This window comes from Schistocerca gregaria, chromosome 2 (genome assembly GCF_023897955.1).
Source record: "Schistocerca gregaria isolate iqSchGreg1 chromosome 2, iqSchGreg1.2, whole genome shotgun sequence".
NCBI lineage: Eukaryota > Metazoa > Arthropoda > Insecta > Orthoptera > Acrididae > Schistocerca > Schistocerca gregaria.
This window is the reverse complement of record NC_064921.1, coordinates 635,297,462-635,316,795: the sequence shown is the minus strand read 5'-3', so window position 1 is coordinate 635,316,795 and position 19,334 is coordinate 635,297,462. Positions and strand designations below refer to the sequence as shown.

Genomic DNA, 19,334 nt, shown 5'->3' with positions numbered 1-19,334 from the left:
CTCCTTTGGTTCCATCAGATTCACCTGGTCCTACTCCAAAACCCATGCCACTTTCCTTGACATTGACCTCCATTTGTCCAATGACCAGCTTCACACGTCCGTCCACTTCAAACCCACCAACAAGCAACAGTACCTCCATTATGACAGCTGCCACCCATTCCACATCAAATGGTCCCTTCCCTACAGCCAAGGTCTTCGTGGCAAACGAATCTGCTCCAGTCCGGAATCCTTGAACCATTACACCAGCAACCTGAAAACAGCTTTCGCATCCCGCAAATACCCTCCCGGCCTGGTGCAGAAGCAAATAACCAGAGCCACTTCCTCATCCCCTCAAACCCAGAACCTCCCACAGAAGAACCACAAAAGTGCCCAACTTGTGACAGGATACTTTCCGGGACTGGATCAGACTCTGAATGTGGCTCTCCAGCAGGGATACGACTTCCTCAAATCCTGCCCTGAAATGAGATCCATCCTTCATGAAATCCTCCCCACTCCACCAAGAGTGTCTTTCCGCCATCCACCTAACCTTCGTAATCTCTTAGTTCATCCCTATGAAATCCCCAAACCACCTTCCCTACCCTCTGGCTCCTACCCTTGTAATCGCCCCCGGTGTAAAACCTGTCCCATGCACCCTTCCACCACCACCTACTCCAGTCCTGTAATCCGGAAGGTGTACACGATCAAAGGCAGAGCCACGTGTGAAAGCACCCACGTGATTTACCAACTGACCTGCCTACACTGTGAAGCTTTGTATGTGGGAATGACCAGCAACAAACTGTCTATTCGCATGAATGGACACAGGCAGACAGTGTTTGTTGGTAATGAGGATCACCCTGTGGCTAAACATGCCTTGGTGCATGGCCAGCACATCTTGGCACAGTGTTACACCGTCCGGGTTATCTGGATACTTCCCCACCAACACCAACCTATCTGGAGATGGGAACTTGCCCATCAGTATATCCTCTCTTCTTGATATCCGCCAGGCCTCAACTTCCGCTAATTTCAAGTTTCTGCCGCTCATCCCCACCTGTCTTTCAACAACTTCTTTGCCTCTGTACTTCCGCCTCAACTGACATCTCTGCCCAAACTCTTTGCCTTTAGAAATGTCTGCTTGTGTCTGTGTATGTGCAAATGGATATGTGTGTGTGTGTGTGTGTGTGTGTGTGTGTGTGTGTGTGTGTGCGAGTGTACACCTGTCCTTTTTTCCCCCTAAGGTAAGTCTTTCCGCTCCCGGCATTGGAATGACTCCTTACCCTCTCCCTTAAAACCCACATCCTTTCGTCTTTCCCTCTCCTTCCTTCTTTCCTGAAGAAGCAACCATTGGTTGCGAAAGCTAGAATTTTGTGAGGTGGGTCACGTCAGTTCATATTTAAAAGGGTGCACAGACTGTTTTGAAAGGAGGAAGACCTATGAACCAATTAGATGGACTGGAGTAGGGGACAGCCAATGGGTTTGAAACATACAGTGTACAATTTGAACAAGAAATAAAGTAAATACAAAATTTACTGATTATTGGGAGAACATAAATTTGTTTATGAGAGGATATTACACAAGTAAAGCAGAATATGCTACATAGCGCAGAGGCTATTATGGAAGTAAAAGATAATGTTTACTCCTCATTGGTAAAGATACAGAAAATAAGGCAACACAAGGGCATTTAAAGAAGGGAAAGTTAATGGGCAACCAGCACAAATAACTCAGTTCTGAACTGGGCAGGAACTTAAAGTCAACTTTAGCATTTATTAAAACACAGATTCAGAACTAGCTGAAATCTTCTGCAGTGAACTTTAAAAAGCCCAAACAGGAACAGAAAAAGGGTTGTACTGAGCTACAGGAACCAAGAACCAAATATGGTAAGGAAATCAAATTATGTGTTAAGAGCAATAGAAACCCCTGTGGGAATTCCAGAGAAGACTTATATTTGGAAGAAGAGATGAATTTAATACACAAACAGCTTGCAAAGAACAACGGCCTGTACTGTTTCTGAATGTGTTTACAGGAACATTTTCCAAATGATGGAATAGCCACGAACAGACCAATTTGTACTGCGTCATTTAGAGGGTTAAACTACTCAGCAAGACATGCTACATATGGCTGATTTAGTCACCCATGGGCAGTCTGCGATTCCCTTTAATGACACATAATAGTCTGTCGGGGCACATAAAATAGAGTAGAACCAAACCAAGTAAATCCACTGGATGTGAATAACTTGGCATCAGCTGTATTAGGTGCAGATACTACCTGTTAGTGACATTTAAAACTTTGTGCTGAACCAGGACTGTAAACCACATTTTCCGCTTATCAGAAGCGGTCGCTTTACCATTAAGGTATCTGTGCACGCCTCGCAGGCCGACCCAAACTTCCACATGTCATACTGTCTACATCCCTATACCATAGTCCCTTACTTTCAATAATGAATGCTTGCAGATTAATTCTGTATCTCCACATCAGTGAAAATAAGATTATGGGGAATACAGAATTATACATCACAGATAAGTGGGGAGAACAGACACCACATATACATAAATATAAGTATCAAATAAGGATACTGCAGGAGTAGGTTTAACAATGAATAAAAAAATAATAACATAGGTAAGCTACTACAAACAGCATAGTGAACGCATTATTGTAGCCAAGATGGACACAAAGTCCAGGCTTACCACAGTAGTACAAGTTTATATGTCAACTAGCTCTGCAGATGATGAAGAGATTGATGAAATACATGATGTGATAAAAGAAATAATTGAGGTAGTGAAGGGAGACAAAAATTTAATATTCATGGGGGACTAGAATTCGATAGTAGGAAAAGGAAGAGAAGGAAAAGTAGAAGGTGAATATGAAATGGGGATAAGGAATGAAAGAGGAAGCACCTCGCAGAATTTTGCACAGAGCATAACTTAATCATAGCTAACACTTGGTTTAAGAATCATGAATGAAGGTTGTATACGTGGGCGAGACCTGGAGCCACTGGAAGGTTTCACATAGATTATGTAATGGTAAGACAGAGATTTAGGAACCAGGCTTTAAATTGTAAGACATTTCCAGTGGTAGATGTGGACTCCGACCACAATCTGTTGGTTATGAACTGTAATAGTCTTAAGGTAATTAAATCAATAGTTTTCATAAAAGTACAGTTTTAAGAAAAAAATAAGTGGCCTAAATAATAAAGTTAGAAAGCCAAAATTTGGTCAGAATGTGCCTATGGAGGTTATAAATAAGTAGTGCAAGATTCAAAGCAAAAGAATTAAAATTACAGAGAAAATCCACATTTTTAAGAAAAATTGAAGGTGCTAAATATTAAACTTAGAAGTATAAAAATTTGTTTTATGCTTCAGTACAATCTAAAAATAATAACTAAGGGACTGTGTTAAGCTACCTCTTATAGTTTTTGAGTAATTTAATGAAAACCAAAGTTGTAACTAAAATTTACCCATTTGTATTAGATTAAAAAACGCATATTTTCTTTAATAACTGGTAGGTACTGTACACTGTCCTGGATCACTTACATTTTGCTAAAGGGACTGTTACTTTGCTGTCTGTGAATAATGACAAATCTGCATGGCAAGTGGTGATTCCACTTTCGTGGTGAGCATTTATTTCAACCATTTATTTGAGTATTAGTAGTCGGGGAATGTACCATAGAGGTCGCCTCTGAACTGATAATAGTGCTGTTTAAGATAGAAAGATTTACTGTCAATTGAACCTAATGACTTTCAAAGTCTTGTACGTAAGATACTTTAGTCAATATGTGTTTGAACTGGAGTTTTATACCTTCATTTATAATCATAGTCCTGATCCGGCTAAGTAGAAAGAGAATAGAAACATTTCTTTCAGTGGGCTGGACCAAAATGTGGCCATGTAGACTGGAAACTAAGGTCAGTATGCTCTCCATCACTTTAGGACTGACCACAAAAATAGTTGCCAGGCTCATGTGAGAAAGGCGGTGAGCAAAATCTACAACAATAAACAACTATCCTCTTCATATTTTACCTGCCATCCCACACTAGCCACAGAAACCCATTTTGTTTTCATTTGAAGTGAGAACTGCAAACAAAGAGGAACCAGCAAAATCACTAAATGTAAACACGGGTCATGTGGAAACTACCCACCTCCCCACTACAACTCAGACTGCTGTGTCCATCAGCCCCAGAGCTATGATATTTCCGAACCAGGGCAATACTAAATAGCGACGGTACCCCCTCCTTCAACATTGAAGCGTTTGAGGTAGGATGCCAAAAATTTAAAAAAATTGACCTTCCAAAAATATGTTCATTTTGTAGTGCACATCTTTATGAAGAGTCTGATACATAAAACATGTGTGTTCTAGGAAATGTAACACATGTTGGTCTTAAGTGTGCCATGGTGGAGTCCCATGCCTCTTCACACAGCATTCTTCTATCATACATCACTCTATTTTGCTCTGTAGAATTCAAATGTGTATATTTTGTAATGGATGCCATCAAACTATACTCAGGACAGTGGAAATTAAAAAGTCCTGTGATGCCTCTGCTGTTCCCAGTCAGTTGGTTTGACATAGTGCCCCTCTTTAAAAAAAAGCACACAATACTGGATGGGATTATTTGTAACCGGGAGAACAAGAACTCTTCAGAAATTTTGCACTCTTTATTGCCTATTAGCTAATAACTTGCTGTTTAGTGTTACATAAAATTAAATATAGGATACATAAAACCAGTAACGACAAAAGACAAGCAAAACGGTATACATTTCTCGAATCCCTAAGTCTTAGCATTGTTTTCTCTCTAATCTTGCTACAGCTTTACATGGCATACTTTCCTTTCTGTGAAAGAATCTATTACCTCATCAAAGTTCGTCAAATATTTTGCTACATGAACAAACGAAATGTCGTTGTCTAATACTGAAAATGCTGTTAAGACAAGTAGTACCCAAGACAGGTGTGGTTTATCGATCTGATTGTGTGCACTTTGTCACTGTCTGCTGGAAACAATGAAATAGGCCTGTATAATATTGCAGTAATTGTAACATACACCAAATAAACGAGATTGTTTTGGCACAAATGGTCATTTTTATAACACAAAAGAATATAATTCATGAATTACCAATATCAAATGTCTATTAGGCCTACTACAAGCAAAAAGCATTACGTTAGGAAATAGTTTCACATTTCATTCATACACTCCAGCTTCTCAAGCGTGAGACCGGAAAGTAAAAGTACAAAATTTTTATATAAATTTGGAATACACATATTCTTCCACAATGTATGTGATGATCCCATTTCTTCTCCTTCCTTGTTCTAGCAAACAATCTTGTCATCAATAATTCTGTAATTATTCTTATCAAAACTTACTCTTCGGTTCACTTCACTAACCATGCCACAATCACCGATTTAGTTATCTCGCATTTATACCCCAGTTAGGCATTATTATGTGTTCGTATAACGTGTTTTCTGCGCTACTCCCACAATAGAACTTAAGCAGCTGCTAGCCAGAGACTGTACAACTGGCCCTTACTAGAGTAGATGTCTGGCCACAGATGTTCTGTCAAAATTTCATTCTTGGATACACTGAGAAGATAATACTTGTTGTTCCTCTTAGTCTTTTATTTCCATTCTGGTAGTCTGAATCTATGGATTTCACTAGTAATTATAACAACGCTGATCATTCACAAACCCAGTCAACCACATAAACAAACAGCGATTGGTATTCACCCATTCGGCTTTATACCGTTCAGCTCACGTAGCCCCGTCCCCTTTTGTGTGCAGGGAAGTTTATTTCTAGATGTGATGGGGATTCCCCTGGTAGACACATCACATACACTATGCCAGGCATTCAAAAATCAACCTAGAATGTGTTCAAAATCCAACAGGGGTGCATTTCAAAATCATATGAATAATCAATAGACCAACGTGCACTGGATGCTTGGCGCTTTGTGAAACTACAGTTTTTCCTCAAGAATATGAATTTGCCCCCCCCCCCCAACCCGCCTCCAAAATTGCCACCCGGGCCCGGGTCAGATCCCTCCCCCCCCCTCCCCCCCCATATAAGGGCCTGATGCTCATGCATGAATCTGGCACCTTGGGCACGCCACTAAAATTTTTCTGGGTAGCATCCGACAGTTTGCAGCTACTGCTTATACAGCTAACAGCCACCTTTTGCAGCCAGAAGTGGGAGAGGACACTACTCACACATGACTCAACTGCGCATGCGCATGAGCCCGCTTGCTCAAATGAATCTAATGTTAACAGTTGTGACATCACGCTCATAAGGCAATTTGTTGTTATGAAGCACTGCATAGTCTTCCTAAAGCCTTTGACACATTTTGCTGTTGGTAGGTGCTTGTATGAGCACTGTGTTTTGTTGTTGTATATGGTGCATTTCCTTTGCAACTTAAGTTTTATTTCTGGTTTCTTTTTCTCTCATTTACGTTTTATTGCTGCAGTATTATTCTGCAGTAGTGGGATACAACAATATCCTTTGTTAGAGTGCTGGTTGTACCAGTCAAAATTACAAGAATTTAACTGAAAACAAAAACAATGAAAAACTCCTGAAATTCTAAAAAATTCCCTGGTTTTCTCCCAGATGAAAAAATTGCCGGGTTTTTCCCGGATCTCCCAGTTGCCCCAGGTTGTATATATCAGCCAATAAAGGTTTATTCTTGCTTGAAAGGTTCACAAGGATAGCATTCTACAGTATTGCCTAAACAGCACCAAATTTTCACAAAGTGCACATGAAGATGGCTAGAAGCTGTGTCGTGAAAATATTGTGCTGTTTAGAAAATAACATCCAATTTTGTTGATGCCTGTGAATCTTTGAAGCAGTGATTATGTCAAGAAAGCCTCAAATATCACAAATAGATTCCTTATACACAGAAAACTTGAGAGAATCTGTGTCTCAAAATTGAATACTAAACCACATAATGTAACATAAACTTAAAAGGATAATAGACTCAACACTCAGTAACTCAGAACAAAAAGTCTTATAATGGATGTTGAATAGTAGTGCAATTAGGAAACTAGTGCAGAAGTGGAGGTATAGTGGAGGAGGTGGTGGTGGAGGAGGAGGAGGAGGAGGAGGAAGAAGAAGAAGAAGAAGAAGAAGAATAAAAATAAGAAGAAAAGGGCCACTCACCTTGTAAAATCCCATTTTGTAAGTATTCTGCCTGGAATTGGTGCCAGTTGTCCTGTGTGACACCCAGTGCAGAAATATCGACCCAGGTACTCACAATAACGGAAACGGTTTGAATATTCTGGTGCCACCTTCATACCGCAACCAGCACAGCGGTAGTTTTGCTTCACCATCAATGTCCTACGCCTGTGGTATCACAATATTCAGATTCAGTGCTAGGTGACAACAAAGATCTAGTGGCTCAAGTTATAGTATTTTCAGATTAATTAAGCTACAGTTAGCAAGCACTATACAAGAATATAATTTTTCACTTTTATTTGAGCAATATTGTCTCATTAAATTCTTGAATGTAAGTAAGAGAGTATGTAAGGGCATATAATTAATGTAGTATTTTGGGACAAGCATGAGTTGTTCTCCTAAATACTGTTTTACTATCCCAGGGCAGTGTGCGGCAGTAAACAATGTGATAGTGAGAGGCTGCAATAATGTCATGTTTAACACTGCCACTGTTGGCCACTGTCCTCCTGTCTTACTTATTTCATGGAGAAAGGGAAACATTAGGGCGTAATGTCCTACGGATGATCAGGTCATTATAAACAGAGCATGATTCTGCGATGGGGAAGGGATCTGGCCATGTCCATTGCTACAACATTTACTTTGATGGATTCAGGGAAATCATCAAAAATGTGAATCAGCATGGCTGAATGTGAGTCCACTTTCTTAACCTTGCAAAAGGTAACACAGAAAACTCTTTGAGATTAAAAACACATTCTGTCATATATAAACTTGTAACAGCAGGATGGTTGATGTGTAGTAAATACAGTTGAGATTACTTGCACGACGTGCCTGATATGTGATTGCATTTTTGTGGCCAATAAACTGAACTGATTGTTGACAATGAATTTGCATTTCCATGAGCAGATTCTTGGGAAAAAATGATACTTTTACAGAAAAGAAAAGAAATCAGAATGCACCTTTGTAAAGAACATATTCTCAAAATCTGTGAACAGTATATGAAGTGGGCTTTGCTACAAGAAAGATAAGCCACTGCTGTCCAACAGAAAGATTGTCCTAGTGTCACTATCCTACAGTGCAGGATCAAAAGTATGAATGCTACATCCTTTCTCCTGCTCAGGCAAATGGAGCAATTCATCTGATTCTTTTTGCATTTGATGTGAGGTATGGTGGGTCTTAAGGGGCTTATGGAGGCACCATTAGTTCATGGGCAGTTCCTCAACAAACCACAAAAAGAGGTTTTTTTCTTTACTATATTTTCACAGTCAGCAGCGAGCCAAACAGAGCCGAGGATTCCAAGACAACTATGCACAAGAAACAGCTAACATTTTTTTATATAGTTCTAAGATCCTGATCTAAAACAACCTTGAAAATTATCCTGAGATCTTTGTGTGTCTCCAAGAGAGAGGGGTTCAAAGTTACTCTACTTTTACATGTAAAATCCTGTATGAGGCCAAATATAAATAATAAATAACTGCAGCAAATAGCTCCAATTTTAATGGTATATTCTCTAGTCATTTATCTAGAACAGCCATCTCCTCATGTTCAAAAATCTTCATCCATTATCAATAAACACCCCTGAAACAGGTTTAAGGGTACCACAACCCAGCTGTGGATTCAGAGACGGTTATGCACAACAAATGATTGTAATTTTTAGGACATATTCCGAAGATCTCAATCTCGAACTACCTTGAAGGTTTTCTCCATACATTTGCTCATTTATGAGATGCAAATGACCCTACTAGTACACATAAAATATGCACATAACATCTGGTGTGAGGTGACAACATAGTTTACAACATGATATAGCACAGAGAAATATGCTGTTAAGTGCCTACATTATCATCTGGGAACCTAGTGTTTTAGTACTGAAGTGTATGCAAACATTTTTTGCATTTAAAAACCAGACTGGAGTGTCAAATTAGTTCTGAACTATTTCAGTTTCAAATAAGGAAGCTACCAAAAATCTTACTGACCCATGAAGTTATTTTCATACGGTTTACATGCCTGCTGCGGCAGGGAAAAGAAGGGAACCAGTAGAAAAATGCTTCTATCAGAGCACAAAAATGTGAATATGTTCTGGTTCATTTAAAACACTGACTGAAAAGTGGGGTATGAGCTGCCTACCCATTGCTCAACATAGGCACCACAGGAACATATTTTAATTGGTCAAGTGACGACAGTTCTCATTGTAATTTTAACACAGCCTGAACATTTGTCAGTGATGGTGGTTTCACCAATTGAAGAAAGCTGAGAACTTTGTCTAGCCACACCAGCTGTTACTCTGTGGCATTCTGTAATAGTTACCTATATATCATATCACATAGCATTATGAACAACAGAAGACCCGACATAAAAGTTGCAAAATTGCTTGTGTGAATGGCTGATCAGTTTCAACAGCTACTGTTAACTATTGGACTTTTAATTTAGTTTTATATTTTAATTATTTTAACACCTGTATGTAAACATCTGTCACGCTGTATGAATAGTGATCAATCAATTATGTATAGTTCACAGTGACAGAACAGTGCTAAGAAAAGAGTGAAGGAGACAGTGCTATGGGAGGGGCTTGGGGAGGAGGAATAAAGAGAAAGAGGATCTGGAAGTGGGTGAGACAGAACATACGACAATGACAACAAGAGAGAGAGAGAGAGAGAGAGAGAGAGAGAGAGAGAGAGAGAGAGAGATGAGGCAGCAGCAGGAGGAAGGAAGAAAGGAATGACATATTAGCGGTGAGAGGGAGCACGTGGGAAACAGTGACAGTGAGAGGAGACTGTGGTAGTAGGACAAAATGAGGGGGACTGTAACTGGAGACAGTGAAAGAGAGAGACAAAGATATAATGACAATAATTAGTTGGGGTAAATGAGTGAGAAAGGGCAACAGGGAGTGGGAGGGTACAAGTGACTTACAGTGACTGACTAATGGGTACAAGTGACTTGCAGCTAAGGGAGCTTGCGGGAGTTGGAAGTGAGTTGCATGCTAAAAAAGTGTGATGTGTTTGCATGCCAAAATATTTGGGAAAATTTTCAATCAGAGTTTTTTAAACAAACAGCAACTTATTCACATATTTTGTGCTCCGATAGGAGTAGTTTTTTGCTGATTGGTGTATGCCCTCTTCTGAATGGTTTCCAAGACAGAACACATTTACTGTACATCGTTACTTATTTTTTGTACTAACCAATACATTGTCAGTTTTGTGTGTGTCCTCATGCACAATAGTATGTAAACATTACAATTTGCAATTTATAAAGTATCATCTGTGTTTTTAATGCATATCTGGAACACTGATAAGAGCAGAAAGTAGCTGAGTGCTGGTAGTAGGACCACGCTGCACCATTTCAACAACATGTTTCTGTTCCTGCACAAGTTGATGAATTACATGTTTAGAAAAAAATGGAAACTTAGGAGAATACCTGTTTCACACGATATGCTGACTCTCTTACAAACACTCCACCACCAGGAGCTTGACATTTTGGTATTCTTCAACAATAGTATGAGTGCTGCCATTGCAGAAGCCTTAAACGTAAACCATATCTGCATATCCTGTATTAGTGTAGATGTGTGACATTTCAGCCAGCACGTGTACCAACACAGTTAATCGAAGCTTCTCATAGACACAGAGTCTCTCTCACTACTTCACTCACAACACACCATGGAAAGCTGCACATTCAATGGGCTAATTTAATGGCAGAAGGACATCCTACAAAAAGAAATTTAAAGCGTCTTCATCTATACTCTACAAACAACTGTGAAGCGCTTGGCAAAAGGATATGTCCCATTGTACCAGTTACAAGGGTTTCTTCCAGCTCCATTCACGTATGAAGTGTGGGAAGAATGATTGTCTGAATCCTCTGTGCATGCAGCAATTTTTCTAATCTTATCCCTATGTGAGTGATACATAGGGGGTTGTAGTATGTTCCTAGGGTCATCATTTAAAGCTGGGTCTTGGAACTTTGTTAATACACTTTCTCAGAATAGTTTACATCTATCTTCCAGAGTATTCCTGTTCAGTTCATTCAGTATCTCTGTGACACTTTCCCATGGATTAAAAAAAACCTGTAACCATTCATGCTGCCCTTCTCTCTATACATTCAATACCCCATGCTAGTCCGATCTGGTACAGATCCCACACACTTGAGCAATATTCGGGATGGGTCGCACGAGTGATTTGTAAGCCTTCTCTTTTTTAGACTAATTGCACATCCCCAGCATTCTACGAATAAATCGTAGTCTCCCACCTGCTTTACCCACGATCAAACCTATTTCATCATTCCATTTCATATCCCTGCAAAGTGTTATACCCAGGCATTTGTATGAGTTGGCCGATTCCAACAGTGACTCATTGATATTATAGGATACTACATTTTTTCATTTTGTGAAGGGCAAAATGTAAACATTTCCAGAAAGTTGCCAATTTCTGCACCACATTGAAATCTGAATATTTATGCAGCTTCTTTCAGATAGTACTTCATTATACATAACAACATCATTTGCAAAAAGCCTGATTAATATTGTTTACAAGGTTGTTACTATACAATATCAACATAAGGGTCCCAAAACTTCCCTGGGGGCACACACAAAGTTACTTCTATATCTGATGATTACTCTCCATCCCAGATAAAATGCTGTGTCCTCCCTACCAAAAAGTCCTCAATCCAGTCACAAATTTCACTTGATACCCCATATGATCGTACTTTTGACAATAAGTGTAGGCGAGGTGCTGAGTCAAATGTTTTTCAGAAATTAAGAAATACTGCACCCACCTGGTTGCCTTTAGCCAAAGCTTTCAGTATGCCATGTGAGAAAAATGCAAATTGGGTTTCATATGATCGATGTTTTTGAAATCCATGCTGGTTGACACTGAGGTGATCATTCTGTACAAGATACCTCATTATGTATGAGCTCAGAAAATGTTCTAAGATTCTACAACAAATCAATGTCAAGAATATTGGACAATAGGTTTGCTTATCATCTCTACTACCCTTCCTAAACATGAGTGTCGTTTATGCCTTTTACCAAGAACTGGGTATGGTTTTTTCTTTGAGGGATCTATGATAGATTATAGTTAGATGAAGGGCTAACTCAGCTGCAAATCCAGTGTACAATTCGACAGGGATTCCTCTGGGGCCTGAAGCTTTCTTCAAGTCTAACAATTTTGGCTGTTTCTCAGTACCACTGAAAATTCATATTAAATTCATTCACTTTTTCAGTGGTACGAGGATTAAATTGGGGCAATTCTCCTGTGTTTTCTTTAATAAAAGAACATTTGATGATGGAGTTAAGCACTTCAGCGTTTGCTTGGCTACATTCAATTTCAGTTACTGTTTCATTTGCTAGAGATTGGACACTAACTTTGGTGCCACTAAGAGCCTTTACATAAGAGCAAAATTCTTTTGGGTTCTGTGTAAATCACTTGACAATATTATGCTATGGTAGTCATTGAAGGCATCACACATTGCTCTCTTGACAACCAAATGTGTTTCATTCACCATCTCTCTATCTAAAGCTCTATGCTTTGTTTTACATGTATTATATAGTAATCTCTGTTTCTTTAGAAGTTTCTTTATGTAGTTGTGTACTATGGAAGTTCCCTCCCATTCTGAACTGTTCTCCTGGGTACATATCCATCCTGTAAATGATCAACAATTCTTTTAATCTTAAGCCAGAGTTCCTCTGCTGAAAGTCTCAAGTTCCTCACTGAGATATGACACTACTGATTTTTTATGAATTTTTTGAACATACATATCTTTCTGCTTATTTTAGTTGTCCTTTGTACTTTGGTAATCATTGCTGCCGCAACTGCATCATGGCCACGATACAAAGCTTTTTGCTTCAATTGAGTGTTTCTCTCATATCCTTGAACATTGACCACTCCTCCAGGGATACCCTGTATTGAATAATTACAATGGTTAGTATGAATGATTACGAGTTAGTTTGATCCACAGGAGTGCATCATGAGATGCTCAAAAACCCTGGATTGGCAGATGCTTTAAACAAATGCCCATTATCCTATGATAACCTACTAAAAATTTTAAAGAAATAATGTTAAGTGAGGGAGCTGAAAATGCAGTGATCAGTCTGAACATTAAGGTCATCGGCCTAATAGTTGGTACAACATCCTTTGGCATGGATAACACTGGTGACACATGAGGGGGGGATGAACTCTGATTCCACATTCAACACATCCCAGATGGGTTCAATCGGGTTCATATCTGGTGAGTTGGGAGTGCAGCTCATCAACTGGAACTCACCACTGTATTCCTTGAACCACTCCATCACACTCCTAGCCTTGTCACATGGCACATCGTGTTATTGAAAAATGGCACTGACTTTGGAAAACATGACTCACAAAGGGCAGTGCGTGGCTTGCAACCAATGCACAAAACTGCTTGGCCATCAGGATGCCTTACATTAGCTCCAATGGACACATGGTTACCCACATGAATGTTCATGAGATCATATGGAGCCGCCACCAGCTTGTCTTCGTCCTCTGTGCAGGGGTCAGGGAACTGTTTCCCTGGATTCGCATCCTCCCATCAACATGATGAAGAAGATATTGGGATTCATCAGTCCATGTAGTGCTTTGCCACTGCACTAACTTATACAGTGCCGACGGTCACATGCTCTTTTCTGTTGTAGTTGCCGATGTCATGTTAACATTGACACATGCCTGTGTCTTCAGCTGTGGAGGCCTATCATTACAAGTCTTTGGTGCACTGTGTGTTCGGACACACTTGCACTCTGCCCAGCAATAAAGTCTAATGTTAGTTTCACCACAGTTCGCCACATGTCCCTATGTCCCTTTTCACCGGTCTGCCCAGCCTACGACGTCTGGCATCTGTAATGGGGGGGGGGGGGGGGGGGGGGGCATCCAACCCCATGTCTGGACATGGTTTCATCTTGGTTTTGCCACATGTTGACGACAATCACCACAGCATGCCTTGAACACGCTAGTGTAGTGTAGTTCCCAAAATGCTTATACCAAGGCCCTGGGCCATCACAGTCTGCCCTCAGTCAAACTCAGACAGATTGTGCACCTTCCCATTAAACGTGGACTGAACACTTACTACGTAGTATCACATGCAGTGCGTGCGTGCGCCTGGCAGTCATTCCTCACCACCGACGCTGCTTTCGCCTGGATATTACATGGGTGAGCATAATGTTCTGGCTGATCAATGTATATTACACCCCGCGCATACTCACTCCTGTATGGACTAATGACTGGACTAGAGTAATTACAACATGCACAGAAGTGTTTAAGTAATCATTATTCATGCATTCCATATACAAACTAAACAAGACGAAACCTTAATACATGGTACAAAGGACAGTACCCTCTGCCATGCACTTCACATTAATCTGCAGAGTACTGATGCAGATGTAGAGAGAGAGTAAGGTGAAGGGAGAGGATGAGGAGGGAGAGGTATAATGAATACCTTCGAGCAGTGAGGGAAACAAAATAACTGGTGTGCAAAACTTAAGCATGAAAGTAACTTTGGCATGTTCCATTGCCAAGTAACACAGCTTGATGAAACTTGGACCAAACGTAGAAAGAACTGCTGCAGTATAGTACAGAAGATAACTGAAAGAAAGGTGCAATGAGACAAACAGAAATGAAGTTGCTATGATTCATCATGGTCACCTGGACATTACTCAAGATGGGTCTTGGTTCTTAATCGGGTGTGTGATCACCACAGGTGGCAATGCTTGAACTGCAATGTGCTCCCATGCTGGTAATAAAATTGGTAACGAGTTCTTGTGATAGAGTGTTTTATTTCACCACCAGAGCAATTGACAACTGCTGGATGGTGATTGGTGCATATGGACATGCTGCAATATGTCTTTCCAGTGCAGCCTACAAGTGCTCAATGTGAAATAAATTTGGGGAATGGGCAGGCCAGTCTATCTGTTGAATAGCCTTTTGCTCCAAGAGCTGCTCCACCTGCACTGTTTGATGCAGTCATGCATTGTCATCCACAAAAATGAAGTTAGTGCCAAATGCGTCCCTGAAAAGGGCACATGGAGAAGGAGTACTGTGTCACTATGACACTGACTGGTGAATGGATCATGTCCAAAGATTTGGAGGTCAGTAAGCCAATGCAACATTATGCCTCCTGTAACACACAGATAACAAAAACGATCCTGCCGTATGGGTGTACTGACCTCCAAATCCTTGAACACGGTTCAATGACCAGTTAATATTATTGAGACACAGTACGCCTTCCCCATGTGTATCTGTTCAGGGGTGCATTCAGCCTCAACTTATTTACAGATGACAATGTATGACTGCACCATACAGCACAGATGAAGGAGAATTTCTTGGAACGAGGAGAGATTCGGCAAATGGACTGGCCTGCCTGTCCCCCAACTTCAAGTGTGGGATGTGTTAGGAAGATGATTGCAGTACACCCATATGCACCAATAACCATCCAGCAGTTGCCAACCATACTAGAGGAGGAATGGAACATCCTACCACAAAAACTCCTTACCATTCTTACCTGGGAGCACACTGCAGTGCTCACACTGCTATCAGGATGTTCACACACCCTATTAAGAATCATGTCCTGTCTTGTGAAATGTCCAAGAGGTCATGATGAAACACGGGCGACTTCAGTATAACATCGTATTTGAATGACGGGGTCATTCTGTTCCTCTCATTTTGTATTTCTTTCAGTCACCATTCCGTATTATGCTATAGCAGTTCTTTCTATGTACTGTACTTACATAGAGCTATGTCACTTGACAGTGATGACTCATGTGGCAGTTATTTTCATCCTTAAGAGATGCACACCACTGTAGTTAAGATTAAGGAAATGGACACTGCAGACTGCAGATAGTATCACACAGTTTCACTTCAAATTATTGTTTTTGTTATTATTATATTCTTAATTCCTTTAACTCGTTATGTGGAGCATAGGGTTGCAACAAAGGATCGCAGTCTTGTTTTGCCTTCTGCTAGTATTTTCACTTATTCCCATCCTATTCCTTGCTGTTGTCATTCTGCTCCAACTGATTTTCTCCATGTCATTATGGACTCGCCTTGTCTCCATTGTACCTGCAGAATCCAACAAAGTGCTTCCTATGTAATATGTTCATTTGGTCTTTTATGTGTATGTCCTTACTCTCTCCACTTCCTGCTTCTTATTTTCAGCCCAGTTGGCTTTGGCTGGTTCTTTCCCAGAGTGTTTAATTGGACACTACATTTGGCCACCATTTTCCGAGGATGTTCCTCAGATATCTGTTGTTGAATGTCTGCAGCTTATGGATTAGCCGATTTGTCACTTTTCACGTTTCGCATCCATAAAGCAACACACATTTTACATTACTTTCAAATATCTGCAATTTGGTCCTCAATGTTATTTCTTTCAATCTCCAGATAGAGCAGAAAGTTGTAAAAGTGCCTCTGGCTTTGTTGATGTGCTGTTAATGCCCTCCATTGGACCACCATATGGTGTAATCCGAGGTAGCAAACTTTTTCCACCCTTTCAATTACCTGGGTCCCAAGCTCAAGCTCTGCAGTGTTGTCATCATTTGCCCACATGTATTTCATTTCTTAGGCATTCATTTTCAAACCAACATTCTTTGCCGCAGATTTCGGATATTCTACTTTCTCTTTCATGTTGTGGAGGCTGTGGGATAGAAGGCGAAGGTCATCTGTAATATGTGTTTCACTGCTCCATTTTATTCCTCTCACTTTATCCATTGCTTGCATCATTACAAGATTCAGTACTATTTTAGATACTATCGGTGAGAGCATGAAGCCTTGCTTAACTCCTGTTTTCACTGCTACTGGGTCTGAAAGCAGACCCTGATGTTGAAGCTGGCACATGTAGTTTTCATACATGCACTTGACAGGAGTAATTATTTTCTTGAGGAATTCCAAAAGTTTGCAGTGAGTTACATATTTTTGTTCTAATTATATTGTCAAAGGGCTTTTCAACGTCTACAAACAGCATGTAAAGTGATGACTGGTATTCATATGAATATTCGGCTATTATACTCAAGGTGTTTATCTGCTCAATGCAAGAGTGACCTTCCCTGAATTTCCTCATCTACATATGTTTTTATCGTACTTAGGATTATTAGTGAGTGGTTCTTGCTTGGGATTGACAGCAGGGTGATGCCTCTCCAATTCACAAACCAATAGGTCTCCTTTCTTTGGGAGCTCGATGAGTATGCCTCTGTTCCAAACACTTGATACTTTTCCATTCCTCCATATGGCTGTCAGGAGTGGATGTAAAATTTCTGCTGTTATAGAGGGATTTACTTTGATTAACTCTGGATAGATGTTGTCCAGGCCCGGAGCTTCTCCATTTTTTATTTATTGGTCTGCTTTAGCGATTTCTTCTTCAGATGGTGGTTCTATGTCAATTGATATTTCAAGTGGGAGTCCTTCCCCGTCCACATTCAGTTGAGTTAGACTGTCATATTGTAGTTTCACAGTACACAATGTTCTCAAAATGTTGTTTCCACCTCTGCACTTGGTCTTCTTGATTTGTGAGTAGTTTTCTTTGCTTGTCCTTGATTGGCATATCACTACCAAATTTCTTATCTGAAAGTTTACTTGTAATGTTAGATAGAGTCTTGTTATTGCGTCTGTTAGCTGCTGGCTCCGTCTTAGCTGCAAGATTATTGATGAAGGTTCTCTTATCTTTCCTGACACTCCTCTTCACCATCCTATTTAATATGCAGAGTTCCCATTGGATTACTTCTTTTGCTCGTCTTGTCTGTGCGCAATTTAGCCAGAGTTTTTCCATACTCCTCTGCTGTATTGCATCCCAAGTATAGCCACAGATACAGTCTTGTCTTCCATGGTCATTTGTTCCAAGAATTTGTTCAGCAGTCTGTGCATAGGTCATATCCAATGCATCCCACTGACCCTCAATGTCATCCTCTTCAATTCCTCTGCTAAGCACTTAAAAACAATTTCTCAGCTGGATCAAGAACTCCTCTAGGACTTTCCAAAATTAAACTTAATCCTCTTCTGCCCACAATGTCTCTTTGTGTGCAGATATTTTGAGATGAACTGTTGCTAGCATAAGGTTGTGGTCCCTACTGACATTTGCTCCTCTTTTATTCCTCACATCTAGGTGTGATCTTAGCCAGGTCCTACTAACTACAAAGTGGTCTATCTGGCTGCACTGCACTCATAAAGGGAGGAGGAAATGAAATGAAACTTCATGGGTTGAGAGGGTATATGATGTTATTTCAGTGATTACAAAATCATGTAAGAACTTCACAGTATGAGCCTGTTTATCAGTATAACGTTACACCTGTCCTGGCCAGGATGCATGTACTGATTTTATTGGGAATGGTGTGAAAGGTGCAGTATCCTCCCATGAGGCAAGTTGGCCCACACCTACTGTAACTGGTCCTTATCATCCCAGATGTCCAAGCTGATTCCACATATCTTCCATTGGGTATATATCTGGGGATATTTCTGGCTATGGGAGTGCTTCAATATCATGTAGACGGTTCATAGACACATAGATGAGTACTGTCCTGTTGAAAAATGACACCACAATATTGTTGCATGAGAGGTTACTCATGAGGACACTGAATATCCACAACATACTCTCACATGGTGCCCTTGATCATAACTGGCCAAGACCTGAAGTTATACTCAATGGCTCCCCACACCATTAAGCAAGAGTTGTTACCAGTGCACTCTTCAAAACATCTGAAGGTTGCTGCCATACTCGCTGACGAAGTCAGTCAGGATAGTGCTAAACCACTAAACACAATGCAATGCCATTCACCAGCAGTCCACACTTCCCGGCCATCACACCACACAAAAACCGTGTTGAACACAGACACCTATGTAATGGAATTAACAGCAGCTTACATATGGGACATTTATTCCCTAGTCTGGATGCTGCTAGTCTCTGAACAATAGTGCAGGGTGACACAGAATGTTGCAGGGAATCCATTACTTGTTGTTGTTGGATGGCAGACGTAGAAGGTGTTACAATATGCTTAGTGCACAATACGGCAATCCTTCCTTGTGTTGGGCAGGTATGCTGGATGAGGAATATGATGCCCTCACCTTTCCATGCAACCCAAAATTGCAACAATGCCACACCCGAATTCCCCACAAACCTGGATATAACACAATTTGGTGAGCCGACTAAATGGAAACCCATAATGAGATCCCTATAAAACTCTTTCAGGTGCTGATAATACTGTCTTAGACAAGTATATGGTGTCTTCTGTGT

At 40.4% G+C, this 19,334-nt stretch overlaps 1 protein-coding gene across 2 annotated transcripts in view; it reads right to left on the bottom strand.

The window, feature by feature from the left end:
* The window catches only part of LOC126334660 (run domain Beclin-1-interacting and cysteine-rich domain-containing protein), a 203,552-nt gene that overhangs the window by 12,199 nt on the left and 172,019 nt on the right, over window positions 1-19,334 (bottom strand). For both annotated transcript variants that reach the window (XM_049997119.1, XM_049997120.1), the window contains exon 10: window positions 7,107-7,289. In XM_049997119.1, the coding sequence (XP_049853076.1) occupies window positions 7,107-7,289 (183 nt within the window). The remainder of the gene's footprint in view (window positions 1-7,106; window positions 7,290-19,334) is intronic.